The 25,057-nt window shown below is 56.8% G+C and overlaps 15 protein-coding genes across 15 annotated transcripts; 5 read left to right on the forward strand and 10 right to left on the reverse strand.

Annotated features, from left to right (window-relative positions):
- Window positions 1-462: 462 nt before the first annotated feature.
- N657DRAFT_679438 (uncharacterized protein) lies at window positions 463-1,111 on the forward strand (the record flags this gene model as incomplete). Its single annotated transcript, XM_062796191.1, has 2 exons — window positions 463-676; window positions 738-1,111. 2 exons carry the CDS (start codon window positions 463-465, stop codon window positions 1,109-1,111), a joined length of 588 nt encoding a protein of 195 aa, XP_062650301.1.
- On the reverse strand, window positions 746-2,586 carry N657DRAFT_643315 (uncharacterized protein). The gene is made up of 3 exons (XM_062792526.1): window positions 2,234-2,586; window positions 1,853-2,178; window positions 746-1,784 (listed from the first exon to the last, which is right to left on the reverse strand). Exons 1-3 carry the CDS (start codon window positions 2,328-2,330, stop codon window positions 1,137-1,139), a joined length of 1,071 nt encoding a protein of 356 aa, XP_062650302.1. The 5' UTR covers window positions 2,331-2,586; the 3' UTR covers window positions 746-1,136.
- Window positions 2,587-2,808: 222 nt separating this feature from the next.
- N657DRAFT_670534 (WD40 repeat-like protein) lies at window positions 2,809-4,500 on the forward strand. The gene is made up of 4 exons (XM_062795548.1): window positions 2,809-3,017; window positions 3,074-3,320; window positions 3,382-3,464; window positions 3,531-4,500. Exons 1-4 carry the CDS (start codon window positions 3,008-3,010, stop codon window positions 4,268-4,270), a joined length of 1,080 nt encoding a protein of 359 aa, XP_062650303.1. The 5' UTR covers window positions 2,809-3,007; the 3' UTR covers window positions 4,271-4,500.
- A 532-nt stretch (window positions 4,501-5,032) lies between these two features.
- On the reverse strand, window positions 5,033-6,234 carry N657DRAFT_593031 (uncharacterized protein; the record flags this gene model as incomplete). The annotated part of the gene is made up of 2 exons (XM_062789937.1): window positions 5,867-6,234; window positions 5,033-5,620 (listed from the first exon to the last, which is right to left on the reverse strand). Coding segments are annotated over exons 1-2 (714 nt in total), but the record flags the coding sequence as incomplete, so codon positions are not given.
- Window positions 6,221-6,955, reverse strand: N657DRAFT_311300 (uncharacterized protein). Its single transcript, XM_062786737.1, has one exon. It carries the CDS (start codon window positions 6,753-6,755, stop codon window positions 6,282-6,284), a length of 474 nt encoding a protein of 157 aa, XP_062650305.1. The 5' UTR covers window positions 6,756-6,955; the 3' UTR covers window positions 6,221-6,281.
- N657DRAFT_311357 (WD40 repeat-like protein) lies at window positions 6,804-9,163 on the reverse strand. Its single transcript, XM_062786738.1, has 4 exons — window positions 8,938-9,163; window positions 8,253-8,859; window positions 7,167-8,194; window positions 6,804-7,101 (listed from the first exon to the last, which is right to left on the reverse strand). Exons 1-4 carry the CDS (start codon window positions 9,007-9,009, stop codon window positions 6,826-6,828), a joined length of 1,983 nt encoding a protein of 660 aa, XP_062650306.1. The 5' UTR covers window positions 9,010-9,163; the 3' UTR covers window positions 6,804-6,825.
- A 345-nt stretch (window positions 9,164-9,508) lies between these two features.
- N657DRAFT_567971 (chorismate mutase-like protein) lies at window positions 9,509-10,389 on the forward strand (the record flags this gene model as incomplete). Its single annotated transcript, XM_062788552.1, has 2 exons — window positions 9,509-9,579; window positions 9,660-10,389. The coding sequence occupies 2 exons, from the start codon at window positions 9,509-9,511 to the stop codon at window positions 10,387-10,389; spliced, it is 801 nt and encodes a 266-aa protein (XP_062650307.1).
- A 68-nt stretch (window positions 10,390-10,457) lies between these two features.
- Window positions 10,458-11,419, reverse strand: N657DRAFT_689041 (uncharacterized protein; the record flags this gene model as incomplete). Its single annotated transcript, XM_062796973.1, has 1 exon — window positions 10,458-11,419. Exon 1 carries the CDS (start codon window positions 11,394-11,396, stop codon window positions 10,458-10,460), a length of 939 nt encoding a protein of 312 aa, XP_062650308.1. The 5' UTR covers window positions 11,397-11,419.
- Window positions 11,420-11,954: 535 nt separating this feature from the next.
- N657DRAFT_679444 (COPI associated) lies at window positions 11,955-12,859 on the reverse strand (the record flags this gene model as incomplete). Its single annotated transcript, XM_062796192.1, has 6 exons — window positions 11,955-12,130; window positions 12,190-12,258; window positions 12,325-12,339; window positions 12,406-12,449; window positions 12,525-12,596; window positions 12,840-12,859. 6 exons carry the CDS (start codon window positions 12,857-12,859, stop codon window positions 11,955-11,957), a joined length of 396 nt encoding a protein of 131 aa, XP_062650309.1.
- N657DRAFT_311367 (uncharacterized protein) lies at window positions 12,732-13,551 on the forward strand. The gene has a single exon (XM_062786739.1). It carries the CDS (start codon window positions 12,897-12,899, stop codon window positions 13,371-13,373), a length of 477 nt encoding a protein of 158 aa, XP_062650310.1. The 5' UTR covers window positions 12,732-12,896; the 3' UTR covers window positions 13,374-13,551.
- A 958-nt stretch (window positions 13,552-14,509) lies between these two features.
- On the reverse strand, window positions 14,510-15,625 carry N657DRAFT_568085 (uncharacterized protein; the record flags this gene model as incomplete). Its single annotated transcript, XM_062788561.1, has 1 exon — window positions 14,510-15,625. One exon carries the CDS (start codon window positions 15,623-15,625, stop codon window positions 14,510-14,512), a length of 1,116 nt encoding a protein of 371 aa, XP_062650311.1.
- Window positions 15,626-15,834: 209 nt separating this feature from the next.
- Window positions 15,835-16,528, reverse strand: N657DRAFT_311541 (uncharacterized protein). The gene has a single exon (XM_062786740.1). It carries the CDS (start codon window positions 16,411-16,413, stop codon window positions 16,045-16,047), a length of 369 nt encoding a protein of 122 aa, XP_062650312.1. The 5' UTR covers window positions 16,414-16,528; the 3' UTR covers window positions 15,835-16,044.
- Window positions 16,529-16,643: 115 nt separating this feature from the next.
- On the reverse strand, window positions 16,644-18,440 carry N657DRAFT_567735 (uncharacterized protein; the record flags this gene model as incomplete). The annotated part of the gene is made up of 3 exons (XM_062788539.1): window positions 16,644-17,476; window positions 17,531-18,069; window positions 18,121-18,440. The coding sequence occupies 3 exons, from the start codon at window positions 18,438-18,440 to the stop codon at window positions 16,644-16,646; spliced, it is 1,692 nt and encodes a 563-aa protein (XP_062650313.1).
- Window positions 18,441-20,680: 2,240 nt separating this feature from the next.
- On the reverse strand, window positions 20,681-22,098 carry N657DRAFT_569617 (uncharacterized protein; the record flags this gene model as incomplete). Its single annotated transcript, XM_062788671.1, has 2 exons — window positions 20,681-21,399; window positions 21,462-22,098. The coding sequence occupies 2 exons, from the start codon at window positions 22,096-22,098 to the stop codon at window positions 20,681-20,683; spliced, it is 1,356 nt and encodes a 451-aa protein (XP_062650314.1).
- A 921-nt stretch (window positions 22,099-23,019) lies between these two features.
- On the forward strand, window positions 23,020-24,927 carry N657DRAFT_569671 (uncharacterized protein; the record flags this gene model as incomplete). The annotated part of the gene is made up of 1 exon (XM_062788677.1): window positions 23,020-24,927. The coding sequence occupies one exon, from the start codon at window positions 23,020-23,022 to the stop codon at window positions 24,925-24,927; it is 1,908 nt and encodes a 635-aa protein (XP_062650315.1).
- Between the last annotated feature and the right edge of the window lie 130 nt (window positions 24,928-25,057).

The following is a 25,057-nucleotide window of genomic DNA, read 5'->3' on the forward strand; positions in this document are numbered from 1 at the left end:
GAAGGATAGTCCTGGTTCAGAAGTAGCATATCATTCGACTGCTGAGCAGAATACTAAAAGATGGAGTCGGAGATATTATCATCCTGGATGTTCGTTAATCTTGTTACTACGACGATAACTGCTTGCAGTAGCTGTATGTGAGTGAAAAACCCGTTTACATGTCATAAAGCGCAGTGCCTGGCCTTCTCTCGACTTCAGATGGTTCCCCGGTGCTGGAAAGGTGGTGCATGGAATGATTCGGCCCTCTTCGGCTTTCAGTTTGAGCAACAGCAAGGTGAGCGAGGCCAAGCTCGGCAGCCACCCAGAGAGCTGGATTCCACTGCTTCGATCGCCGACTCGTTATCGATTAGCCGAAATATGTACTTTTAAATACTGTACCTTATCCCGTAATTCATCTCTACGGACTCAAGACATTGGTTTAATACAACCCTCGCCTAAAGCCCAGCATCTCAAAATTACACCATGGTGCGCCTCAAAGACCGCTACCTCCTCGTAAACATCATCTACAGCGATGTCCCTCCGGGTCAGGTCAAGGGCTTCGTGCCGGACCTGCTCCTGTACAATCAACCGACAAGCAACGAGCTGAGGCCGCAGCTGCTGCTCAAGGGCATCCGCAGCGAAGTGGCCGCCCTCTTTGGCGACTGCGGCTTGGGAGCCGTGGACAGGAGTCTTCAGGGTAATTGGATTCATTGTCTCTCATCTCTTTCATTTTCATAGATACTAACCACACTACGCAGTAAAATACCTCTCTCCCGCCACTTCCACTTTCATCCTGCGCGTCTCGCGCGCCCACTATCGCCTCGTCTGGGCGGCCCTCGCCTTCATGAATTGCGTGCCCATCCGCGACGGCAGGCCCTGCGTTTTCCGCGTCGTGCGCGTCAGCGGCACCATCCGCAAGGTCGAGGAGGAGGCCGTGCGCCGCGCCAAGTTGTTGGTCCTCGCCGCCAAGGACGAGATGGCCAGCAAGAGCTCGTCGTCCGACGCCCTGGGCGCTCTCCTGCGCAGCGACAACAGGCAGTCCCGCAGTCTGGCCATGCTGGGAGGTCCCAAGGACACTGATGACATCCCGGAGTCTGGAGACGGCGGTGTGTCCGCGTCTGACGACGGGTGAATGGGACAAGCCCGACTCAGAGACTTCACTTCTTCTTGCGCGCTACTCGTATTCCACTATCTGAAAGCGGCATCCCCGATAAGCCACCTACGCCCGTAACTTCCGCCGCCGCCTCGGCCTGCGCCTCCCGCAGCTTCTCCTGCTCCTCCTCCTCTTTCCGCTCCAGCTCGTCGTAAAACTCCTTGTTATCGATCCACCGATCCTGGATATCCTGCACGTCCATCATCGACGCCTCATTCCGCATCGCCACCTGCCAGATGGTATCGTTCGTCCCCTCGGCCCCGCCGAACACGTACCCGCCCGCGCGGTCAATCACCCTCAGGAGATGCATCATGCTCTTCTTGTTCTCCACCGCCAGCACCTCAAAACTCACCAGCCCGAAGCGCTCGACGAGGTCGGCGACGGCCTGGTTGAGCCGCCCAAACTTGTCGCTGCGCATCGCTGGCGACTCGGCCTCGAGGCACGGCATCAGGTACGACAGGTCCTGCACCTCGGTGTAGAAGTCGAGGTTGAAGGGCAGCGGGTCGTACGACGAGATCTTGTCGATCTTGGTCAGTACGTTGATGTGCGGCAAATCCATCTGCAGCATGGCGCGCAGCGCGAGCAGGAGGTTGGAGATGTAGAGGGAGGGCTGTGTCAGGCAGAAGCAGTCGGATAGGTGCACTGCTACGAGCTGCCGCGTTTGCTTGTTAGTAAGGGCGCTGGAGATGGAAGGAGGGGGGAGGAGGGGTTGTTGCTCACCCTGTATCCCAGCTTCTGTACCCGGTAGAATATGTTGCGCACGGACGTGTGGTGGGTGTAGAGCTCGACCTGGCCCGGGCAGTCAAACAGGATGTAGTCGTCACTCAGCTCTTTTAGCCCGTTCTCTAACCACTCGAAGTTATGCTCCAGCTCCTCGAGCGCGTACAGGATCCCGCCGTTGGGCCCTAGCCGATCGTCTGACATGATCTCTTCCAGCGTGACCAGGTTCCGAATGTCGAGTGCGCAGGGGTAGTTGGTGTGATCGTTCGCAGGATCGAGGTTGACGACAGAACATTGTCGCCCGATGGCGCCCATGAACTGGTGCACTGCATTTGTTAGTAAATTTCGTAGTCCTTAGGCGAGCTTTGGGGTTGAGCTTACTGCCATCACAATATGTGCTCTTCCCGGCGCCGGGGCTGCCCAGGACGAGCTGTCCGAACGGCATCTTGTAGTATTGTCTATAGAACTCCCATATCATTGAGAAAACTGCATGCGCGAGGTTCTGAGGTAGTTGCGCATTAAGTACCGAATGGTTAAATGGCTGGAGGAGCAAGCCTCGAAGGTTCTATCTCCAAACGAGGCCGTCAAGCTCTGTGTAGTTTCAATTGCCCCGCCAGATCCCATCGCAAGCACCGGTGGGTCAACGCAACCCACTCCCGTCCACGGCGATGGCCATTAGGGTTGCGGATTTCCAAGGGGGCCTTGAAAGGAATGAAATCTCAATTCGGCGAGTGAACTTCGCAATTTCCTGAAACTTTTCACTAACCTAGTCCGAAAAGTAATTACCTCATGGTCAGGGTTAAATACAGGATATTTTCAGTCTATCACTAGCACCCACTAGCGAAAGACCTCTCTGAGGCTTAGCCCTGCAGTAACCCTAGCTATTTTGCTTACCCTAGTTAGCTAAGCTTGTCATGATGTTTCATCGGTCTAGGGAATTTCCATTTCGTCGGAAGCGTGGTTGAAATATCGAATTCTGAAATGCACCTTCCACAACCCTGACATTGGCGATGAGCTCCAGGCGGTGTTTCGTGGCAGTATTGACCCTTGTTTACCTTTGCCCATGTTGCCCCAGCTTCCTGCATTGGTTTCGTTTTGGAGCTTGCCGAAGCCCCCTCAATCCACGAGTCGCTCATTCGGCAACAATACATCGTCATGGCACCAGGTTTGTTGATTAATTTCTGTTCACATCTGTTCTTCTCATCGCTAACAAGCTCCTAGCAACACAATTCGAGGCGACGCAACCGCCCAATGACGCTATCTCGGCTCTCGTCTTCGCCCCAGGCACATCAAGGCGACTGTTGGTTTCGTCATGGGACAAGAACGTGTACCTCTACGAGGTTGCCAACAGCGCAGACGAAGCGGAATTGATTGGCACCTTTGAGCACCGCGCGCCCGTGCTGGACGTTTGTTTTGGCGCGAGTCCAGACGAGGCTTTCACAGCGGGGGTTGATCACCAGGTCAAGAGGTATACGCCGTCTCTTGCTTGTGCAGACCCGGAGGACCAGTGGCTGATTATCGTACAATAGACTTGATCTCGCGACCGGCGAACAGACAGTCTTGAGCAAGCACTCCGAGCCCGTCCGCTGCGTCGTCTACAGCGCCGAGCACTGTAAGCAACCCCAGCTTGCCTACACCAACCACCACCTCTTGGCTAACCAATCCTTTCGCCTTCCAGCCCTCCTTATTTCCGCCTCCTGGGACGGCACCCTTCACGTCCACAACACCGCCGACCCTTCCCGAACCCCACTTACCATCCCCCTCCCCGGCAAACCGCACGCCCTCGCCGCCTCCCCAACCAAACTGGTAGTCGCCATGACGGCACGCCTAGTGCACATCTACGACCTCCCCACCCTTTCCAAAGCCCTCACATCCTCCTCCACCTCCCCGCAACAACAACAACAACAACAACCCCCCCAGCCCTGGCAAACCCGGGAATCCTCTCTCAAGTTCCTCACCCGCGCCGTAGCCTGCATGCCCAACGACGCCGGGTACGCAACATCGAGTATCGAAGGGCGCGTGGCGGTGGAGTGGTTCGACGACAGCGCCGAATCGCAGGCGCGCAAGTATGCCTTCAAGTGCCACCGGCAGGCGGCGCCCGAGGACGAGGGCGGCGGCGACGTCGTGTACCCCGTCAACGCGCTCGCGTTCCACCCGGTCTACGGCACGTTTGCTTCCGGCGGCGGCGACGGCACGGTGGCTCTCTGGGACGCCGAGGCCAAGCGGAGGATGAGGCAGTATCAGCGGTTCCCCGAGAGCGTGGCGGCGCTGGCTTTCTCCGGGGATGGCAAGTACCTTGCCATTGGGGTCTGTCCTGGATTCGAGACGGGCATGGAGGATTACAGTGGTGAGGGGAGGGCTAAGCTGTTTGTGCGCGAGTTGGGCGAGACGGAGGCGAAGGGGAAGGGAGCGAAATGAACCGGTTGTTGCGCTCTGGTTGGTGTAGGGTATAAAGGATCTGGTTCGGGACTTGCGGCGTCGTAGGGGAATTTCATGCTTGACTTCCGTTATTATGTGGCTGTGTTGTGGTATGTGGTTGATTCCTCCATTCTCGATTGCTTCTCTGACTGATGGTGAGCTAAGGATTGATGACATCCATTGAAAGCAATTAGTCTCGATCAGCAAACCCCTGACCGCGGTGTTTGATGACCCTATACATCCATCTCCTAGCAAGTTTCCACCACCACCTTCAAAGCTTCGTCCTTCCAAATATCCCTATCATGACCAGCCACTTCACTGCGTGTCGGATCTCCGAAACGCCTGTACCCACCGCAGCGGCCCCCCTCGGATATCATCAAATTGACTGCGACGTGACTCAGGAGATACTGATCTCGCCGTGATCCTGACCTGTCGCTGTGGGCTGTCGGTTACATGGGTCTCGCAGCTGTCTTGCCCTTCTTCTGATGTTATGCCATGGCGGTCTGGGGTTGCACCAGCATGTTCTTGAATCCCGTCACTCTCCTCGACGGCGAGCAGGTCCACCTCGTCGTCGTCGTCTTGTGGAAGCCGATGAGGAATAACCTGATGTGACCGCTTCTCCGTATCGCCAGCATCTTGGCCTTGCTTTTCTCTGGCGAGGTTGGCTTCGGGTCTCTGAGTCTCAAGTTGTATCAGGGCTTTCTCTGCGGGACCAAGCACGAAATTGCTCTTCTTTACCAGAGCGGGAGCTACCGCCGCAAGTTTTAGCGGCTGGTTGGGGTCCTTTGGCTGGAGAGGCCGCCGAGTCTTCTTCTTTGGGGCAGCCATAAACGAGTTGTCATCGAGGTTAGCCTTTCGAATGTTCCGTTTCTTCTTGGTTAGTGCCGGTTCAGATTGCGTCAGGTCGAGGATCCCCACGTGTGGTCTGGCGATGGAGAGCTTGCCTGTGCGGACCAGGAGGGTTGAGCCGTTTGGTTTGGCTTCACGACCCGAGAATCCATCACCTGGTTGGTACCGGGATACTGGGGGCGTCTTTGCAGGCCGAGGCTCATTCTTCAGTTGCTTGTAGCCTTTGGATTCAGTTTTGTCGAAGATTAGGAACGGGCGGCGGCGAAGGCTCCTCATTCCATTCCCCGTGCGTCGGTCGTGTTTGGTATTATTGGCGAAGGCTTGTCCTGAGAGAATGAGAAAATCGTCATCTTCGTCTTCTTCGGCGTCTGAGACATCAGACTCTTCGGAGGCTGGTGAGGTTTGTGAGTGACTGGCTGGTGTCACTGGCGAGGTGACTAGAGAGGCGGCAGAGTCAGCATGCATTTGCGCATTTGAGCGACAACTAACAGAGGACGAACTCTCTTCCGGGCCTGCAGCAATATTGCTGTTTGTTTCTCCAGCCCGCTTGAGCGCGAGACCATCAGCACCTTCAACCGGCTTTTGACCTTTCCCGTCGCCATTCACATCCAACCGCTCCGCCCTGAGACTTGGGAGTTGTCGTGCCCGACTCTCCTGCAAAATTTTGACCTCCAAGCTTCTTGCATTTCTGATCCGTAGTGGCTGAAGCTCGAGACCGGTTTTGGCAAGCTTAGATGTGTTCGATACCGGTTTGAGTGCGGGAAGAGACACCGCCCAACTCGTCCTTCCCTTGTGAGAATAGGTCCGTCGTGGCCTGCTTTTGGTGGAAGTTTCAAGCAGCTCTAGTTGACCTTGATTGCCGTCCGAAGCCATTTCCGATCAGGCTAGCCTTGGTCCTCAGTTTATTGTCGTGAAAGTCGGTAACAGGAGTCGTCCCGCAAGACAGTTTCGCCGGTTCGGATGATCATGGAACCGTGTCGACACAACAAGCAGCCGATTTTCAGCTTCGGAAGACTCTCAAGATTCAAACTCAGCAGTGTGGCCAGGGATTGCAGGCTAATGACGTGTTAGTCAGGTGCAAGTCCGTGATCCTCCCATACGGAAGGCGCTCTGACGTTACGCTGGAAGGAGCAACACCTTGTGTCCCTTTCTTTGACTTGGCTCACTTCCCTGCAGAGCAAGACTGAAATTGAAGTCTGTGGACTCTCGCCTGCTTTTCAATCCGAGAAGCGAGACTGGTCGTGGTCGGCATCGCAGAGTCCGGGTAAGTACTGCTCATTCTGACCGGAGCTGCCTGGTTCTTAAAGAAGAAGACAGGCATCTCAGCGTCGTAAACTCCATAATGACGAGAGTGGCATGCCCTATGGTTCTTTGCCGACGTTGGGCTCGCCGAGCTGAGGCCTTCGCCAGTTGCCCTTTCGGGATCCGGCTTACATCCGATTGGTGTGCATTTGGGCGGCTGGAGAACCGACTGCAGTGGATCGGATGGGCCGGGCGGCCATGAGTAACCACCTCGTGATGGCTCCCAGGTCGGCTCGCACAGGCAACCTAACCTCCCCTCATAGGCAGCTATTCCAGTTTCATCCGATCCCATGGATCCGCTACAAAAGCTTAACCCTGAATGACCCATATTCATACACCTTCGGATACATATTTACATAATCGTCCCAGCATGCCCTGGCTCGCCCGGGCCACATCCTTTTGGTTCAGCACGTCCAGACACCGACAATGCCGTCCCGCCGACCCTCGACCATGTACCCGTCGCGGATGCGCACGCGCTCCACAATAGCCGGCGTCTTGCCCTGCTCGGCCTCGACGATGCCCGCGCCGCAGTCCCAGTGCCGGCCCTCGACCTTGTCGTACACCTTGACAACGTCCTCGCCGGCGGCACACACGATGCGGCGCGTGTCAAACATCATGCTGGTGATTGGGTTGTCATACGCGTAGGCGTCGTATATTGACCCAGTGCGGAGATCCCATATCTGCACCGGAATCGTCAGCATGCATCTCACTATGACGCAACGGGTGGGAAAGGTCAAAACCCTACCCGTATACTCCTGTCCAAACTACCCGTCACCAAATGAACATTGTCAAACTGCAGGCAGGTCACAGGCCCCGTATGGCCAACCAGGCTGCGGTGCACCTGCCCACTGCGCAGATCCCACAGCCGGACCATTCCGTCGGCGGTGCCGCACGCCAGCGCCGACTCAAAAACCTGCAGGGCGCCCACAAAGTCGGCCGACACATCCGCCGCGCGCGTCGTCTGCCGCCAGGTGCCGTCGCCGGTGGCAGTCGAAAGTGCTGAGGCTTGCGCGGCGGCCCACATGACGTCGAGCGTCTGCACGCACCGACCCTTCTCCAGGTCCCACTGGCGCAGCGTCTTGTCGGCCGACCCGGACACGAGCACGTTGTCGCGGAAGTGCAGCGCCGTGATCTCATCCAGGTGCGCCTGCAGCGTAAAGAGCGGGCAGTCGGCCATGCTGCCGGCGGGCGGGTCGACGGGCTGGTCGTCCGGATTCTCGAACGCGATGGCGTCCTCGTCGTCCTCGTCCTTGCCAAAGTGACTGCCCTGCGGATCGTAGTGCGCCTTGCTAAGGTCCCACAGCCGGATCGTGGCGTCCATGGAGCCAGTGGCGAGGAAGTTGTCGTTGACTTGGAGCGTGCGCACCGATGCCGTGTGGCCCTCGAGCATGCCGATGCAGCGCCCTGCGTTGAGGTCCCATACCCGCACTGAGTCGTCCATCGCTGCTGAGACCATCAGGCCAAAGGGAGCGTCGAAATCGAGGGCGGTGATGTTATCGTGGTGCGCGCGCATCGAGCGGATCATGGTGCCCGGCTCAAAGTGCTCGTGGAGGATCGGCATGGATTTCCGCCGGATGTTTCGCGGTTTCCGCTTGGATGGTGTGCTGCTTGCCGAGGGAAGCTTTTCGTAGATGGACTGTGACATAAAGCCTGGTGTATCGCCCTTCTCTGAGGCCACGTCGTCCTCCGACTTGGTGGGTGTCCGTAGTACTACTGACTCGGCCTCGGCCACCAGCTCCTGCGCTTCTTCTAACCTGCCCTCGACCTCGACAACTGACAGCTGTTAGTACTTGGAGATGGGGCGAACGCGGCGGAACAGGGGCCAGCTCACTGTCATGCTCAAGCAGCGCCTCGTCCTTCTCCAGGTTTGCTAACCTCTCCAGGATAATTCTGCGCATGCCCGCTAGGTTTTCTATCTTGGCGTCGATCTCGCGAATCTCGCTGCTCGCCATGTTCTTGCGTATACCTAGCATCTCCAACTGGTGCATCATCGAGGTCTTCTCCTTCTTGAGCTTCTGCAGCGACTCGGGGGTCGCATCAGGTGTCGTTGGGCCTTCGTCGAGCAATTTCCTACCTCGCGAGACGCGCCGCCTGTGCTTCTTACCCTCGTCGGTAAAATCAGGGAAGCTGGCTTGAAATCCCTGGAACAGAGAGTACGAGTTCTCGGCTTCTGGTATGTTTTGTAGCATTTCCTCCGGCACGTACGACAGGGCTCGCGACTGGATCTCCTTGGTCGAAAGGCGCGACCGCACCATGTCTGTCGGCGTCGTGCGTGCCATCGAGAACATGCTCCGCTGCAGCGCAGGCCTCTGCAACTGGCGGTGCACCTCACTCATGGCGCTTTGGTAGTGCCGATTCGCCGCAGGGTCGGTTCGCGCCGCTAGCAAGTGTGACGCCGTGGTGGTAACTTTGCGGCCGAATGCCTCGAGTCCTCGCGTCTGCCATTGTTGCAGTTGGTTAGCCCCTATTTGGCGTTCCTTTCCCTGTTCCTTCTCGAGTCAGAGTGTTGCGCTCACAGATACAACCGAGGACTCGTCGTCAAATGACGACACGTCGGGAAAGTCATTATCGTGCCCCGGCTCGGCCATCCGTCGGCACGGTCAGAGTTTGCCCCCTTCGGCGGCTCAGGATCAGTTCGTGTCAGATACCCTTTGAAAACAGACCCCAACCTGTTATTGCAGCGTGGAGGAACTCGAGCGGAAAGGCCGAGCTCGTGAAGGCGTGGAGGCGTACGTTGTTTAGTGGGAGCGCCAGGGAACGAGAGTGATTGGCGCACCTGGTGCCCCTCGAGATCAGCAGCAAGCAGCCAGAATCGCAGCCGGCAATCCACCCTGCGCGACGTTGCCCGCGGTGCACAAGGCCTGTGCACCAGTTTCTTGGCCCAGCAGGGGTGTGCAATGTGGGACTGGAAGGTGCCAAGGTCCCGGATCGGGATTTGGTTCCTGGCTCGGCACTCGACCCTCGAAGCGGGTTCCAGTCTCCGATTCGGAACTTGCCCAGCAACCTGCATTCAAAAAGCGAAGTCCGTCTCGGACAGTTCTGTTCTGTCTCTCCAAGTTCACAGCGCTTCTGAATATCATTACGAGCATGGACTCGCTCATCGACCTCTCGGAGCCGTCCAAGGCGCTGGACCTCTCGCGAATCCGCTACCAGTTGATGTGAGTTCAGCAGTCGAACTCACTCCGAAGCAATGGCAATGGGGGTTTTCGCGGATGCTCACACCAATTTCTTTCGGCAGCCGGCTCGAGGATACCATCACCTTCCACCTGATCGAGCGCGTGCAGTTTCCTCTGAACAGGAATATCTACATACCCCGGGCCGTGCCGATACCTAACAGCAGCCTGAGTTTCCTGGACTGGTACCTGACGGAGCAGGAGAAGCTGCAGTCGTTGATCCGCCGCTACGAGTCCCCTGACGAGGTCCCTTTCTTCCCGGACGCCGTGCAGAAGCCCATCTTGGAGTCGCTCCACTACCCTCGCGTCCTGCACCCCAACGACGTCAATGTCAACGACAAGATTAAAAAGTTTTACATTGAGACGTTCCTGCCCACGGTGTGCCCCGATTTCGGGCACGGGGACAGAGGGGCTTCGCAGGAGAACTACGGGTCTTCGGCGACGTGCGACATCTCCTGCCTGCAGGCCCTGTCCCGGCGCATCCACTTTGGCAAGTTCGTGGCCGAGTCCAAGTTCCAGTCCGAGACGGACAAATTCACCCGCCTGATCCGCGCCGGGGACAGGGACGGCATTGGCGAAGCCATCACCAACAAGGCGGTCGAGAAGAAGGTGCTGGAGAGGCTAAAGCTCAAGGCCCAGACGTACGGGACTGACCCATCGTTAGGCCCTGACGGGTGGGACCAGAGCAAGATCAACGTGGACGCCGTGGTGTCTATGTACGAGGACTTTGTCATACCCCTGACGAAGGAGGTCGAAATCGAGTACCTGATGCAGAGACTGGAGCCAGCACAATAATAATCATCGCCTTTCGTGATTTTGTTCGGTTCATTTTGATATTTTCTTCTTCGCAAGCGGTTCTATTCCTATGTGGCCGTCCCAACATACTCGGCGATGGCCTGTACCGCCCCTTGGAACTTGTCCGCCTCGATCAGCATCATGAAGCCGCACGGCTTGATGCCCATCTCCTGAAACGCCCTCTTGCTGTCGGCGACCGACTCGCCCTCCTTGGTGAACTCGTACGTGCCCGAGGCGGCGGCGTGCTTGCGCATCTCCTCGTCCTCCGGGTGGAAGTACTGCAGCTCGGGCTCGTCGCGCGCCTTCTTCTGCCTGCGCTCGCTCTGGTCGAGGGTCGACGCCACCTCGCGGTAGGCGCGCGACACGACCAGGTAGTGCGAGAACTCGTACGGCTCCTTATCCTCGACGGCCGCCTCGATCTCGTCGATCAGGCACGACCACATGGGCGGGATCACCTCGGCCGGCATGTTGAGCAGCCGCTCTGCCAGCACCAGCCCGACGTGCTTGCCCGACGCCAGCACCTCCGGCACGGCGCCGACTAGACTGGGGTTGGTCTTGGCCCGGTTCGTCAGGTACTCGATCAGCTGGGCGATGGGCTGTTTGGCGCGGTGCTCTTGCATGTTGAGCACTGTGAGGAAGGCGTAGGCATCGTTGGCCTTGTCATCGACCTTGCAGGTTGAGCCGATGGTGTTTTGCTCGACGATGAGATCGCTCAGCTCGGAGAGATCGAAGAGCTGGGCGTCGGCGTCAAAGAGCTGCCGGAGGAGGGTCTTGACGCCGTGGAAATCGATCTGCGGGTCGTAGTTGAAGAGCTCGAAGTCTACATTGACAATGTCCATGTCCTGGGCGCCGGAAACGGGGTCAGCTGGGGGATATGCTGACTTGGCTTTCATATTTTTGCGCCTCACCTCATCGTCCGAGCTGTCATCGTCCCTCGTATCGACGGCGGGGTCACCCATGGCGACATCACCCTGCCCGTCGGTTTCTCTTGAGCGCTTCTTTCCCATTTTATGACCTCTATAATGTGACCAGCGCTGAATATCGGGTTATTTTCCGTCTGTCTCTTGACTTCACCCAAAGATTACGCGTCGGGAGTTTCGCTTCGCCAGACCAGTCCGTGGGTGTGAACCTTGACGACTCAAAATTTGAACTGCGGCCCCTCGCTGGTCACGATAAGCGGGGGCTTGCTTATCGAGACCCTAACCCTAGCGCATGAAGAGTGAGAGTGAACAGGGCATGCTCAGTCGCCGTTCCCCATGCGGGGGCAATTGAGCCCCAAATCAACCATTTCCTTCACCTGAACAGATATCGTACACCTTTTGTAACTGGTCCCCAAAAATGTCCATCCACTTCTCTGCTGAAGCCTACGATCCCATCCCTCCAACAATCTGACGCCAATACCTTAGCCTGGCGCCTCGACCAAGTTGCCCCGGGAAGTTATAGCCCATGGTTTCCTACATGCCAAACACTCTATCATCGAGTCGGTCGCGTCCGGTAAACATTCATGGCAAATCCCTAGAGTGCCTGCGCAAGCAGGATTCGGGACTTCATGTAGCTGGCAGCTCTTAGACTTGCTCAGCGCCCCAGCCAGCATCTGCCTCCCGCATGTTCGCCGGCGGCTCAATGGACGGGATGAACTCGAGGGCCACGTAGCTGACGCCAATGAGGCCGACGATGGTGCCGGCGATGATTCGAAGCACATAGTCATGATGGAGGATAATGCAGCCGATGAAGACGTAGACTGCACACAAGTTGGTCAGCGCAAAGTTAAGCAGCCCAAGACAAAAAGATATAACCTACAGATACCACGGCCGAGGAAGGAGAACAGGAACGAGGCGTAGCGCGAAATTTGGGGCGGAATCTGGAATTCTGAAGGACAGACAGTCATCAGTATCCCAAACGTTCGACGGCTCGAATATCGGGGGCAAATCGCACCAAGCAGGCCGGTGGCTGCAGAATCACGCCAGTCAGCATCATTGTTCACGCCGCAACCAGAAGGCGACCGGGAAAACTTACCCAACCCAAAAACGATCACATAAGAGCCGATAATCGCCGACTGACTGCACATGACCCCCATCAGCATCCATGCTCCCCTGCTCCCAAGGTAGGCAGCCATCCTAGACCGCGAAACGTACAAGGTGATGGGGAAGAATTGCGAGATGCCTCCCAGAATCATCAAGACGGCCACGGCGAGGTTGACGATGCGACTAGAGCAGAAACCAGAACGTTAGCCATGTTGGTACCCCGAAACAAGCCCCAACTTTCCCTCCATCTCCCATACGCGCGCATCACCGCCCAGTCAGGGAGGCGGGCGGGCAGGCTTCCGGCAGCGCTTCTCTTCCACGATGGCCAGGAACAGGAAAGACCGCAACAAGTGGCGCGCAAGTCGAAGCACAGCATAGCGCCACCGCTACCCGTCTCTAGTCGAATGCATAGGCCAAAAGACGTACAAAGTATCCGAGAAATCCATCGTTGGCGACTCGTGTCTTCTTCAACCGGTCTTTGTGATGCTTCGGTGCAGATTATTGTATCTCTTTCGCCACAGAACGCGTGCCCCTTGCCGTTGTCAAATGCGTGTGGATACGGTGCGCCGGTATGTCTTGCGTCTGTGCGATTACCGCAGTATAAGCGGCTGGAATCGCTGTGATATTGCTGTCAAAGAGACCTGGAGACAAGTTGGAACCTGGATCTTGCGCTGCTTCGGGGGAGCTTGCGGAACAGTGGGGCGCTTGGCAACTCGGTACGACACGGCTTGCTCCGCCTCCTATGCAACGACGCGTCGCATCATCCAGACTCACAAGCCTTGGCACCCCGTGGCCACAACAAGTCAGCTGGGTCACTTTGACAATGGAGCTGGCGTTGCCTTTCTTAGACACACACTGGGGGTTGCAAGCAGCAACGTTACAGCTCTCGCGTCCTCCTTCAGTCTAGGGACCGGCAGAGCCTTATCTCGATTCCACACAGAGTGCTTGTCCCGATGGTGAAACGACATTCCTGCATGAGCAAGCGGGGGAGAGTCAGATTTGCAAATGGTACCGTCGGCAACAAATAATCAAGCCTGATCGGTGGATAATGGTTCGCCGTTTGAAATGAGCTGGATACAACAGGATGGCCAGCTGTGTCAAGAACCTAGGTCCGGCATGGTTGAGAAACTCAAATAAAACTAACGTTAGATACCTTACGCACAACAAGGTACTTTACCTGGACCGCGTTGCGCCGTTGCAGCTGCTGCAATCAGCCTTTGTCCTGACCTTTTCAAGACAGAGTTCCTCATATGAAGAGACGGGTGGACTTGAACCCCAATCTCCAGTCACCATGGACGCCCAACTGACCTCAATCGATGCAGTCTGGTCAACACTTGCAGTCAGCCCGGGTCCAAAGACGGGTCCAAGTAGTAGTAGTATTCAGGCACACTGCACTCCATCTTGCGCCTGGCCGTCGAATTGGGCGACCTGTTGAATGTGTGCGCAGATATCAATCATCTCATTCGCAGAAGCCAAGTCTTGAATAGCATGAGAGAAGGTCAATTCATCATTACCGTGGTAACTGGATGAGGACTCATCATGCGGTGTGCCTGCTATTACCTTGACCACATATCTCAAAAGTCAATCACATTACGTGTAAGAACGAAGAGTGAGTGGTGAACTCCCGCGTATATAGCTTAACTAGCGCACATTGCTCGAGAATAATCCCTCATTGTTTCTCAGCCTATTACTAGTATGCGGAATTGTCAAGGATTACCGGGTATAGATCCAAGGATACTACTAATACATCGTCTGGTTCGAATATCTTATTACATAGTTAGGTATGTCTTCGAAGATTGTGCGATGGGAATATATAGCTATAATAATCAAACGATAGTATAGGTTATTCTTAGGTTGAGATGGCTTCGCCTTGTCAGTCAAGGATTCATGGTCGACGTACAAGTGGTTGAATGAGTAGGTTCAAGTTGCTCGTGTTACCACGCCCATATATGCCTATTAGTAGGCGGTTTCGCTCCTTTCTTTGCATAGTCAAGTTGTGGAACAGTTATGTCAAACATCCAACTAGAACACCTCCCCCTCAAATCATCCTTAATGTCAGGTCCTTCTCCTACAACAAGCCACCGCCACCAACCAGCTCAAGCCCGCACCCGCCTCTCCCTCAGATACTCATAATCCGGCATGGCAGCCCAAACAGCCTTCTCAATAAGCCCCGCCGCCTCCTCACCAAACTCAGCCCGCCACTTCACCGCCTCGGCCCGGACATCCACACTCGCAGGCGCCTTGTCCTTGACGATCCCCTTGGACGCCTCCAGCGTCGACAGCATAATACGCGCCGCCTTCTCGTCCAGCGAGCCCTCCGACCCCCACTTCTTGACCACCGACTCGGACTCGGACCCGGACCCGGCGGTCGCGCAGCCCCACTCAAACTGCACCACACTCTTGTCCAACCCAGTAGCCTCGCAGAAGCGCAGCGCGACAGACCCGGCGTCGTGGATGAGGTCGTGCGCGTCGACGACGAGCGGCCCCGCACCTCCGCTCTGCTCGGCGTACCAGTCAAACAGCTTCCGGGTCCAGGCCAGCGACATATTGGCCGCCGACGCGCCGCGCACACCGTCCTCGTCTAGCATGCCCAGCTCCTTGCTCATTTTCAGCATGGCGCGGTACATGGACGGCCACGCGAGCGCCGGGTGCCGGATGATGAAGGCCAGCTGCCACGTGCGCAGGTACTCGTCTGGGAGCAGGGTTTGGTTGTTGGGGGAGTAGGTGCGCTCCGGGCCGGGGGTGGTGGAATCCGGGGTTTGGAGGCGGAAGGAGACATCATCGTCACGGGCAGCATCAGGGCTTGCTCCACCATTCGCGGATGGGTTGCTGGGCGGGCCGTGCATCGTGCCTGGGTTGACGAGCCAGAAGGCGTGCTCTTTGGCAAAGACGATCTTGTTCTCGCGGTGGGCCTGTGCCCTGAGCTCTTCGAGGCGGTCCAGGCATTGTTGGTAGGTGTTCCGGATCAGGGTCTTCTCATCGGTGGTCCATAGGTGGGCCGGCTTCTGGAGATCGCGGGCGGCGATCATGTAGGCGTCGTAGAAGAAATATCCGGCTGTCTTGTTGGTGACAACATTGGGTTGGTGGTGGATGTTGAGGACCTTGAGAAAGAGGTTGGATGCAGTGCGCGGGACGCTGATAAGCAAGAGGTCACGATGGTTGTTACGAGACCGTTGTGCACTTGACTGCTCGGCAGGGATGTCATAAGCCATATTGACAAGTCACCCAATTCGGCTAAGTGAGATACGATACCGAGGAGCGACGAGGATCGCGTGCAATGAAAGCTCTTAGAGATGGCATCATTTTAGGCGGGAATTGCGTGCTTAAATACTCCGAGTATTGTACATGTATAGCCGGGGAATGTCAACTCCTCTCGAGCTCTTCCACCGTCGACGCCGCTACATCCGTTGGTGACCGCTTCTTGCCAGGTTCGGCGCTCTTGGAGGCGAAATGTCCGACTCGGACACTCAACGAGCCAGTGTCGATGCGACTTCGCGCTAACAGTGGGGTTGCTATGTGTCAGGATCGGGCTCTATAGGGCAGGTGACAGTCGACTTGTTATACCGGATCCCAGGATAACTCCCAGGGCGGCTCCAGGTGGTATTGCGGAGTGCGGGGGAGCGGGATGAGGTCATGAAACGGCGCATTCAAGATGCGTTGTATATGCCGGTGCATCTCCACTGGCAGATCGGCCCACTCGGATGTCGCGGACTCGCGACGGAATACAGGATCGGCCCTCGGACTTCGGGAGCGCCGAGGATGTCTTTTGGTGATCCGACTTGGCTGGTCCCGGAGATCCGATTCTTCGGTAAGCACATAGTTGGCGAAACTGGCAAGATGAGCTGCGGTTTGAAGAGATCAAACACCCAGTCGAGGTAACGCTTCGAGGAAGACGATGTGTTCTTACGTCGGCCCCAGGATATGGCGTCTCTGCAGTCAGATCCAGAGCTTGTTTCGGATTCAAAGTCGAGATGGAAATGGATTTTCGCCGGGTAATCATCAATGGGGATGAGATGGCAGAAATTGAACGGGGGAGGACAGGTGCTCGGTGAATAAAACCATAGTCAGGCTAACAATGTCAAATGTTTCCCCGGTGGGTCGAGAGCAAGTTGGTTGGAACAAGGGCTTTACGTCCTTGAAACAGCGAGGCTGAGTTTGAAGTCCCATGGCACCACGGCCTCCGCAGGCCTAAGAGGGTGACATTTACCCCAGTATGGGGCAATCCCCTGCTCACTCACCCAGCTCGGCAAGTTCCCGCTCTTTCGCAGCCAACAGCTCCCTCATCATCTCTCTTTCTCGCTCCAACATGGCACGCCTCTCCGCCTTGGACCTCTCGACATCACGGACAGGATGCGGCGAGGTGCCCCGAGGTTCGGCTAGTTGGTGTGGGGCAGATGTATGGCCGCTCTTCGAGTACAACCCCGGGCTCGGGGTGGAAGCCGCTGTGCTGCCCGGCGTCATGAAATAATGCTGCTGTCGCTCAGAAATGTCTTCAGGACCAGGGCTTGTCGCTGTCGGGTTGAGGATGGACTTGATCGAGGAGAGCCGTTTCGGGTGTTCCGCATCATTCTGGTTCTGCGGTTCCATGTCGGCGGCAGAGAACGACCGTTTCCGTGATGGCGACAGGAAGGACGCCGGCGACAGCGACGATTTCCGGTCGTGGGGCATCGGTATCGATGTCAACGGTGCCAACCGGTTCTCGTCGGTGAGTGATGAGGGCATTTGTTGCGGTGGGTTCTGTTGGTGAGACGAGTGGTACTGTCCCAGATCACTCGACGGCAGTGGGGATGTCTGCCTGTTCTGCATCAAGACCATCTCCGGAACGAGTGACAATGGCGGGTCTTGTCGCCGCCGGAGACCCAGATTCACCGACCCATCTGGGTTGACGGAGCCCCTCTCCTTGGGAAGGTCGGTTTCTGACGGTGGTGAGTCAGCACGCTCACTCGTCGTGCTTTCTGAATCTGGACCCCCGCCTGCAGCAGGAATCACACGTTTCCTCCGCTTGATGATAGATTTCTTCATGGTCACGGGTCGATGTACACCGTGCAGCTTATAGTAGAGTCCTACGGACAAATTAGCTCGAGATCGGAGGGCAGCAGGACAACAAATGTTCTTACCGCAAGCATTGCAGATGGTGTGGCCTGCTTCATCCCTCCGCCAAAGAGGCGTAATCGTTGTGCTGCAGTTTTGACAGGCGATGACGACAGTCGTGTTCTGGTTCTGGAGATGTAGCGCCCCAATGTCGATCGGTGTCGGCTCATCCAGACTGGCAGAAGGCGGTTTGGACGAGCCCTGGCATTTCAGTACGCTCAGGCTAGCACTCTTGGACACCCGATTGTTGTAAGCAGGGCATCCGCTGCATCCCTCGGCGCCGCCTGTGCCGTTACACCTTCCTCCCCCCGGACATGACCCCGATGGTGTCTGATCGGCAGCAACATACTTCGCTACCGGTGCGTTGGGTAGCAGCCGTACCTGAGCCTTCGGAGAGAGCTTGACAGGTGTTGGCCGGGCTCCGTTACCAGCCACAGTTGGGGATCGTTTCAAGTTTATCGGGCGGGCGGCATTCCTGGCCTTCAGATATAGCCCGCACGCATTGCAAATCGTTTCGCCTTGCGGCGACCTCCGCCAGAGAGGCGTCTGAGTTGTGCCGCAGTTACTGCGTTCCTGTCAAAACTAGGACGCCGAATCAGAACAGCAGTGGACGTACCTGCAGACCTGACCAGTGTACCCTTGACCGGTGCTGGTCTGTGTCTTGCCTTGGGTTGACGTGCTCGAAGCGTTTCGATCTGTGGGACTTCGGGGAGCGGGCGAGACCGCCGAGACTGTCTTTACTGTTGGCGAAGTTGTGCCGGATCCAGCTTTCTTCTGCTCTTGAGGAAAGACCGGCTCTTGATTTGAGTGCTGCATAATGTCGCCTAGGCCCCTAGATGACATAGGTCTTGACGGCAACGCAGTCCGGCGAGGAACAGGCGCGCTTGCTGTGGGAGATGGGGCCCCGAGAAGCTGCGAGGGTTCGGATAACGCCATTTCAGCAGGTCGGTGGCCTGGACAGCTTCCCGGGGATGCAGAAGTGAGAATGGACAAGGTATGAGTCGGCCACGCAACAAGTGCTAATTGGTAGTCGGACGAAGCGGCCGTTGAGCACGGCCCGAGTCGGTCGTGAAAATTGCTAACTTGTAGGCTGTTCCGTGTCAGGATCGCAAGCAGCGACGGGGTTATCGAAATACTGAAGCCACGGTGTCGGATACCATCGACTACGCCACTTAATCGGCCGACTGTTTGGTATGCGAAGGAAGGAGCCGGGGACGGCCTGCAAGTCTGTCGTACAAAACAAGAGAACGAATAATGGCGAGGCCAGACTTAAGAACCGGCACTCTCTAGTGATATGGTGCCGCGGGAGAACCTAGAAAGAGAATCAAGGGAGCAGGGGCAAAGTAAACGAAATACTGTGTAAGGTGATATCCGCCACGGTCCACAGATCCACAGCGCAAGTTATCTGATTCACGCCAGGCCGGCAGCCGATCTTTGCGCCAAAAGGATCTCCTGGTTGAAACTCAAAAGAAACTCAGTGGTGCCTCGAGAGTGTGGTAGGAACCGTGGACTAAACGGTTGATAAGTGCTGGTTTCGGCCAACAGCAGGATGGTGACAAGTTGGGGCTTCGAGATGTCGGAGGCGCAGGGAACGGATTGTTGAGCGGCGAGCTGACAAGCGGCATTCCAGCACAGCGTGATGGATGAAGAGCAACCTCGAGCCCCGAACCGTTCAACTCTCAGGAGAGCCGTCAGGCTAGAATGACCCGCTTGGCGCATTCCCAGCGAATCAGCGGGCGCGCAATGTCAGCAGACGTGAAAGAGACCAGGGGCCGGCAGGCATCAGGCTCCCAATTACGTCGGCCCACCAATTCGATTTGCTTTCCCCAGACGAACCTTCAACGTCGGAGTTGGTGGTTTTCAGGACCAGTTGTTAAAGCAAAACTGGCCGCCTTGTCAGTGATGACAAGCCAGCTTACCATTGACACAGCTTACACCAGGGTTGCGGCATACGCTCTCACAACCATGCCTTGGCGCTGCCACGATCTGCGATTTTGGGGGAATACAAACTCGACCGCCTGTTGGATTGGGTCTTGAGCGCCAATGTGGAACCTCAACGGCAATCCCACCACGCCTTGCATGTCAAGGTACTCCGTACGGTAAGCCGTGGGATTTTGCGGGCAACAGGATAATGTCTCATAACACACCGAGGGGTCAATAAAGGCACAATCTAATTATCGAATCATCAGTTCCCGTGACGCGCTGGTTCTGGCCTTCTCAGGACTTGGGACTTGTCCGTGACTCGGGCCCAATATGCATGCTTTGCCTCGATTATTTTTATGGGCCTTCCGATGGTTTCCATCTCGGCGGGCTGGCTTGGCAACCCTGTTCGGCAGCAAGATCCGTAGTTGCGTTCGCCAAGCGTTTTTATCAGTTCGATGCAACCCAACAAGATCTTGTCAGCCGACTTTGAATCACAACGGAGAGGGACAAAGGAGAGCCCAGAAGGGGAACAATGGGAAAGAGGACAGCAGCATGATATTTCAAGGAACAGGTAAGAAGCCTTACACGAATGCGGTATCCGTTGGCTGGCGAGGGGATGAAATCGTACCCTCACGGCCCTGTCATTAACCTTAACATTATGTCCGAGCTGACTCCACAAGCAACGGCCCGGCCTCCGGTTGATATAAGGTAATCAGAAACTCTGTGATTGGCCTTTAGCAAAGAAAACAATAGCCTTGTGTCGCTCTGAGGAGAACTGCGCGGTTTCGCTCTTGCTTGGTGAGAGGCTGGACCGCGATCACAGTACCGTAGGAACTCACCTGATACATACACCTCCACAAGGCGACCACACATCAAGATCGTTGACAAAGGACTTGCTTGGGTCTGGCCGCACTGCTGCGAGAACAACGGTGACCGAGAGTCTGGAACGCCTAATTGGCGGATTGGGTCTGAGTGGAGGTATATGTATCAGGTGAGTTCCTACGGTACACAGTCTGATTGACAACAAGATACTCCATGCAGACAACTCCAGCGAGACAAACCGACAACAGCAGCATATGATTCCAGCCGACCAACATCACCATGTCAGAATAGATGACCCAGAAACCTGCTCATATGACTCCTCAGGAAAGTCAGACTCCGTTCCTGTATATGTTAAGCTTGACGCCAGATGAAGACAGCCAAACCAGCATGGCCAATCGAGATACCATCCATCCCAGCACACATCTTCACCCTCACAAATCAGGATCCGCGCGCCAATCCTCCTCACGCCGTTCCACAACCACGCTCGTGCCCCGAAATCCATTGAGCGCGTCCCGCGCCATGTTGACAGGCAGCGCGAGCGACAGTGCATTCCACAGCCACTGACCGCGCTCGTTCAGGCGGACCTGCTCGAGGACGACGACCGGGTCGGTCGCCGAGCCCGAGTCATAGCTGGCCAGCATGACAATGTGCTGGATGACGGCAAATGCGTACAGCGTGGGCGGTCGCGCGACGAAGCCCTTTCCACCTCTCTTCTGGCGGAGCCGCTCGCGCCAGCGCTGGCCCAAGCCGAGGAGTCGCCGCTCGAGGTCGCGCGAGACGGCGCGCGTGAAGCGCAAGGCGCGCTGGGCCTCTTCGAGCTCTGCATCGGATTGGTGATGTCGCTTGCCGCCGGCCTTGACGGCGTCTGCTGTTTCCCGGTCGCCATCCTCGTTACTGCTGACGGGTGACGGGGCAAAGTCGCTCTCTCCGCTCTGGGAGTCGTCGTCGACGTGAAAGTCGGGCGTGTACCCTTGCACCAGCATGTTAAGCAGCGATCTGCGGTTGTCGATTCCGGCATCCCGCAGCGCCCACTTGATGTAGCTTCGGATGCCCTTGACTGCGGTGGACGTGATCTTGCTTTGGTAGCCAATCTCCTCGTAGTCAGAGACTGTTTGAGAGAGGTAGAATAACGACTCGAGCGCCTTGGTCGCTACACCCCCAACATTAGTCGGTATGGAGACACTTCTAGAGAAGGAAGTGGCCTCTGCTTACCGGCTACCTCGTTTCCGTACGCATGGATCGCAACCCGCTTTTTACTATGCCTGGGGGTGAAGACGTCGTCGAGATGTGGCTGGGTAATCCCCCACATCTTTAGGCTCACTCGCCACCACGAAGGGATCATGGGATGGAGGCCGCGCATGTAAAGCAGTTTGTGTAGCTTCCTTTGGTCCGCGTTCCAATCCTCGCTACCCTCCAGGCGAGCCACGACGCTATCGTACTCGCTCATGGTCAGCGGGAGGGCGCCATAGCTGTCCCAGTCACTGCTGGTGCTGTATCCATCATCATCCGAGAGCTGACCGGGATCGGGGAATTCGAAGGGGAATTCGGCTTCATCGTATCCGTGTTTCCGGGGAGGCACAACGGCCACCTTTCGGGCCCAAGCAACGGTCTGCCGGGGGAATACCACGCCGCCTCGGAGAGAAGCGTCATCGTCGGACTCGATCTTGATCGAAGGGCGACATGGGATTTCGACTAGCAGCTCATCTCGGCCATGACCAGTCCAGTCTGCCTCAGCCATGTCCACGTCTGTGGATTCCGAGTAGGACGATGAATCCGTCAGATCGCCCAATGCGACTATGGTGTCCATCGCGAGCTGATGATGCGCCGGACAAGGTGTTGTGAAATGCATATCTATTTGTCTCGAATGTGACGGTAAGGCGAGAGTGTTGATGAGCGGCGTAATGCAGTGTGTCTGGACTCAGGGTGGTGGGAATGTATGCATTGACGATGAAGTGCAGTTGTCACGTCCAAGTCGTTGCAACATGCAGTGCGTGAAGGACTGTGGCGAAGGGGAAGTGTGAAAAAGGTAGAGAGACATTGGCGGTTTCCTCATCCGTCGATGCTAGAAGACCGAATGTCCGAGTCGAGAACAATGGCGAGGTCATAAGAACTGCAAACAGGGCCGCACCTGCTGGATACAAAGAGATGGATTTGACCTATTCTTGCATTTTTGGCTATTTCCGGCGGAACGACAGCAACGCCGGGCTGTAATTCATAAGCCATAGACCTCCCATGGAGAACAACAGGGCGACTGGCGAATAACCGAGAACGCACAGCCAAGCTTGAAGGTAAGAACGACGAAGGTCGGTCACATATCAAGACAGGAGGATGACATGAAGACCTGCATATGCCCAATCTTAAGTACTCCTGAGACGCGTATTGTAAGAACCTGGAAGGTACCGATTATACAGCCGAATTCAAGCATATGCCTACTCAAGAAGATTGGTAGCCAGCACTGAGGCACTCTCGAGGGTCGATAAAGGTCGGTTCACGGAGGAATCACAAGAAGACCAAGCGCACAACCACACATTCAAGGTCTTTTGTTGCTGAGAGGGATGCATGTGGGACCGCAAGGCTGGACAGGTCTGAGTTAGCACCTGGACCGTGCGTCTAGAATCGCGCCAAGCATTCTTCCGAATGGCTTTTGCAAATCGCTTGCACAAAGTCACATTGGGCGACTTTTTTGCTTTCTTGCACTTCAACCTGTCATCCGCGACGCGCATCCCCCAAAGTCTCACTTGTCTAACAGCAATACACCAACCCAACCGCCATGGCGCCAGACTTTAGTCGGATGACGGTGGTTGAACTGCGCCATGAATTGAAGCAGCGCAACCTATCCCAGACTGGGAAAAAGACGGACCTCATCGACCGGCTGAATGCATTCGAGCGCGACCAAACCGCATCAGAGACCCGTGATGACCCTGCCGACAACAACCTGAAGCAAGAAGAGCCTGATTTGCCGCATGATCTGGTCGAGAAGGAACCACCGTCCGAAGCTGCCTCCGATGCGCCGAAGCCTTCAACAGTTGAAGAGCTACCGCAAGCTCCTGTCGGCACTCAAACTATAGACGACGCAACCACGACCAGCACAGAGCCGCTCAAGCAACAGGAAGGAGACTCACTTCCGACTCAGAATTCCGTCTCTGATGACAGAGCTCCCAAGGCTACTGATACCGACACGCTCCCGGCTACCGAACTCATTACCGATGCCGTGAGCCGCAAGCGTCGGTCTCGAAGCCCTCCACCCGAAACTGAGTCGTTCAGAAAGCGGGCGCGCACGAGCGAGCAGCCAGGTGAAGAAGACATTTCTGAGTCGCGCGAAGCAGGCGACCAAGATTTTGCTGAGGCCCAACCGGTAGCCGCTTCGCAAACGGCAGACAACTACGCAGCTACCCGCGAGACCTCTGAAAACAACCGGGGAGAGCAAGACGTCCGATCCCAAGATCCCGACTGGCGAGAGAACCGGGAGATCACTTTATCCCACTACCGAGAGCGACGCGCTGACGATGTCGATGAGCCTATGACCGACTACGACAGGGACGTTGTTCCAGCTCAGCACCCCGCCACTTCTGCGCTCTACATCAAGAATTTTATGAGACCCTTGAGGGAGTCAGCAGTCCGGGACTATCTGATCGACCTCGCCACAATTCCCGGCGCCGAGCCCGATTTAAATTGCGTCGTGGATTTCTTCCTCGACCCAATCCGCACTCACGCATTTGTGAGTTTCACCAGCATCTCCGCTGCCTCGCGTGTTCGCACAGCTTTGCATGGGACCGTTTGGCCCAACGAGCGCAACAGAAAGGAACTCTGGGTCGACTTCATTCCTGAGGACAAGGTGCCTGCGTGGATTGACCGGGAACTTGCAGACGGTGGGCGTGGTTCATCAAGTCGCTGGGAAGTGCGCTACGAATTCGACGACAACGGCAACATGACGGCCAGCTTGGTGGATGCGGCGTTGGACCCTCCACGTCGAAACTCCACGAGGCAGCCTCTCGGCCCTCCACCGGTTCCATCCGGTCCCCCGCGTGGCAACCCTGGCGTCGAGGGAGCGCCATTGGGTCCACGTGGCCGAGGATCCAACCACTACCGCCAGGCGCCGCCTCCTCCGCCAGCCCAGACCACATTTGACGACCGTGACCGCGACCGCGACCGCGACCGCGCCCGCGATCGAGGCGGCTTTATTACCACCCGCGCAGGCCCTCCTTTGCAGTACAGGCCTGTCCCAGAAGACATCGCGCACCGCCGGCTTGCGAACATGAAGGCGCACATCACCAAGGACCGCCACCGAGACCTGGGCCGCCCGGACGAGATCAACCGGTACACCTTTGAAGATGGCGAGGTCTTCGTCGACCGCGGCAAAGAAGCCTTCATCGGCATCCGCCCTCCGCACCGCGAGCGCGAGCGTCGCCGTATGGGCATCGGTCGCGGCGGCGGCAATCGGGCCCCACCTCCGCCTCCCCGTCGGCGCACTCCTTCCCCGCGCCGCCCATCCCGGAACGATGACGGCTACCGCGGCGGTGGTCGGGACGACTACGACCGGTACCGCAACCGCGACCATGGGCGCGACCGCTTTATCGACGATGTTCCCCGCTCGCGCTTCGACGGTCAGCCCCTTCCCACCTTCACTGGTGGTGGCGGCGGCAGACGTGGCGGTGGCGGCAGAAGGGAGCGTTACTAGGACTCTTACCGCCCCGAGCCGCTGAGGCTGTCAACCATGGGACACGACTGAGGGTACCATCAACTAACACCACCTCTCGAAACGGTCTGCTCTTGACGAAGTCTGGTACCGGCGTCTCCCGCATTGTTGG

This window comes from Parathielavia appendiculata, assembly GCF_033297405.1.
Source record: "Parathielavia appendiculata strain CBS 731.68 unplaced genomic scaffold N657scaffold_3, whole genome shotgun sequence".
NCBI classification, from domain to species: domain Eukaryota; kingdom Fungi; phylum Ascomycota; class Sordariomycetes; order Sordariales; family Chaetomiaceae; genus Parathielavia; species Parathielavia appendiculata.

Bases quoted from the DNA above. Each gene is read 5' to 3' on its own strand.
- N657DRAFT_311541 (XM_062786740.1), bottom strand. From the start codon at position 16,413: ATGATTACCCGGCGAAAATCCATTTCCATCTCGACTTTGAATCCGAAA.
- N657DRAFT_670534 (XM_062795548.1), top strand. The intron at 3,321-3,381 runs GTATACGCCGTC...ATCGTACAATAG, and splicing joins GTTGATCACCAGGTCAAGAG to ACTTGATCTCGCGACCGGCG. The intron at 3,465-3,530 runs GTAAGCAACCCC...TTCGCCTTCCAG, and splicing joins CGTCTACAGCGCCGAGCACT to CCCTCCTTATTTCCGCCTCC.
- N657DRAFT_311300 (XM_062786737.1), bottom strand. From the start codon at position 6,755: ATGAATATGGGTCATTCAGGGTTAAGCTTTTGTAGCGGATCCATGGGA.
- N657DRAFT_311367 (XM_062786739.1), top strand. From the start codon at position 12,897: ATGCTTCGGTGCAGATTATTGTATCTCTTTCGCCACAGAACGCGTGCC.
- N657DRAFT_311357 (XM_062786738.1), bottom strand. From the start codon at position 9,009: ATGGCCGAGCCGGGGCACGATAATGACTTTCCCGACGTGTCGTCATTT. The intron at 8,860-8,937 runs GTGAGCGCAACA...CAACAATGGCAG, and splicing joins ACGAGTCCTCGGTTGTATCT to ACGCGAGGACTCGAGGCATT. The intron at 8,195-8,252 runs GTGAGCTGGCCC...AACAGCTGTCAG, and splicing joins GGCGCTGCTTGAGCATGACA to TTGTCGAGGTCGAGGGCAGG.
- N657DRAFT_643315 (XM_062792526.1), bottom strand. From the start codon at position 2,330: ATGATATGGGAGTTCTATAGACAATACTACAAGATGCCGTTCGGACAG. The intron at 2,179-2,233 runs GTAAGCTCAACC...TAACAAATGCAG, and splicing joins GAGCACATATTGTGATGGCA to TGCACCAGTTCATGGGCGCC. The intron at 1,785-1,852 runs GTGAGCAACAAC...CAAACGCGGCAG, and splicing joins TACAGAAGCTGGGATACAGG to CTCGTAGCAGTGCACCTATC.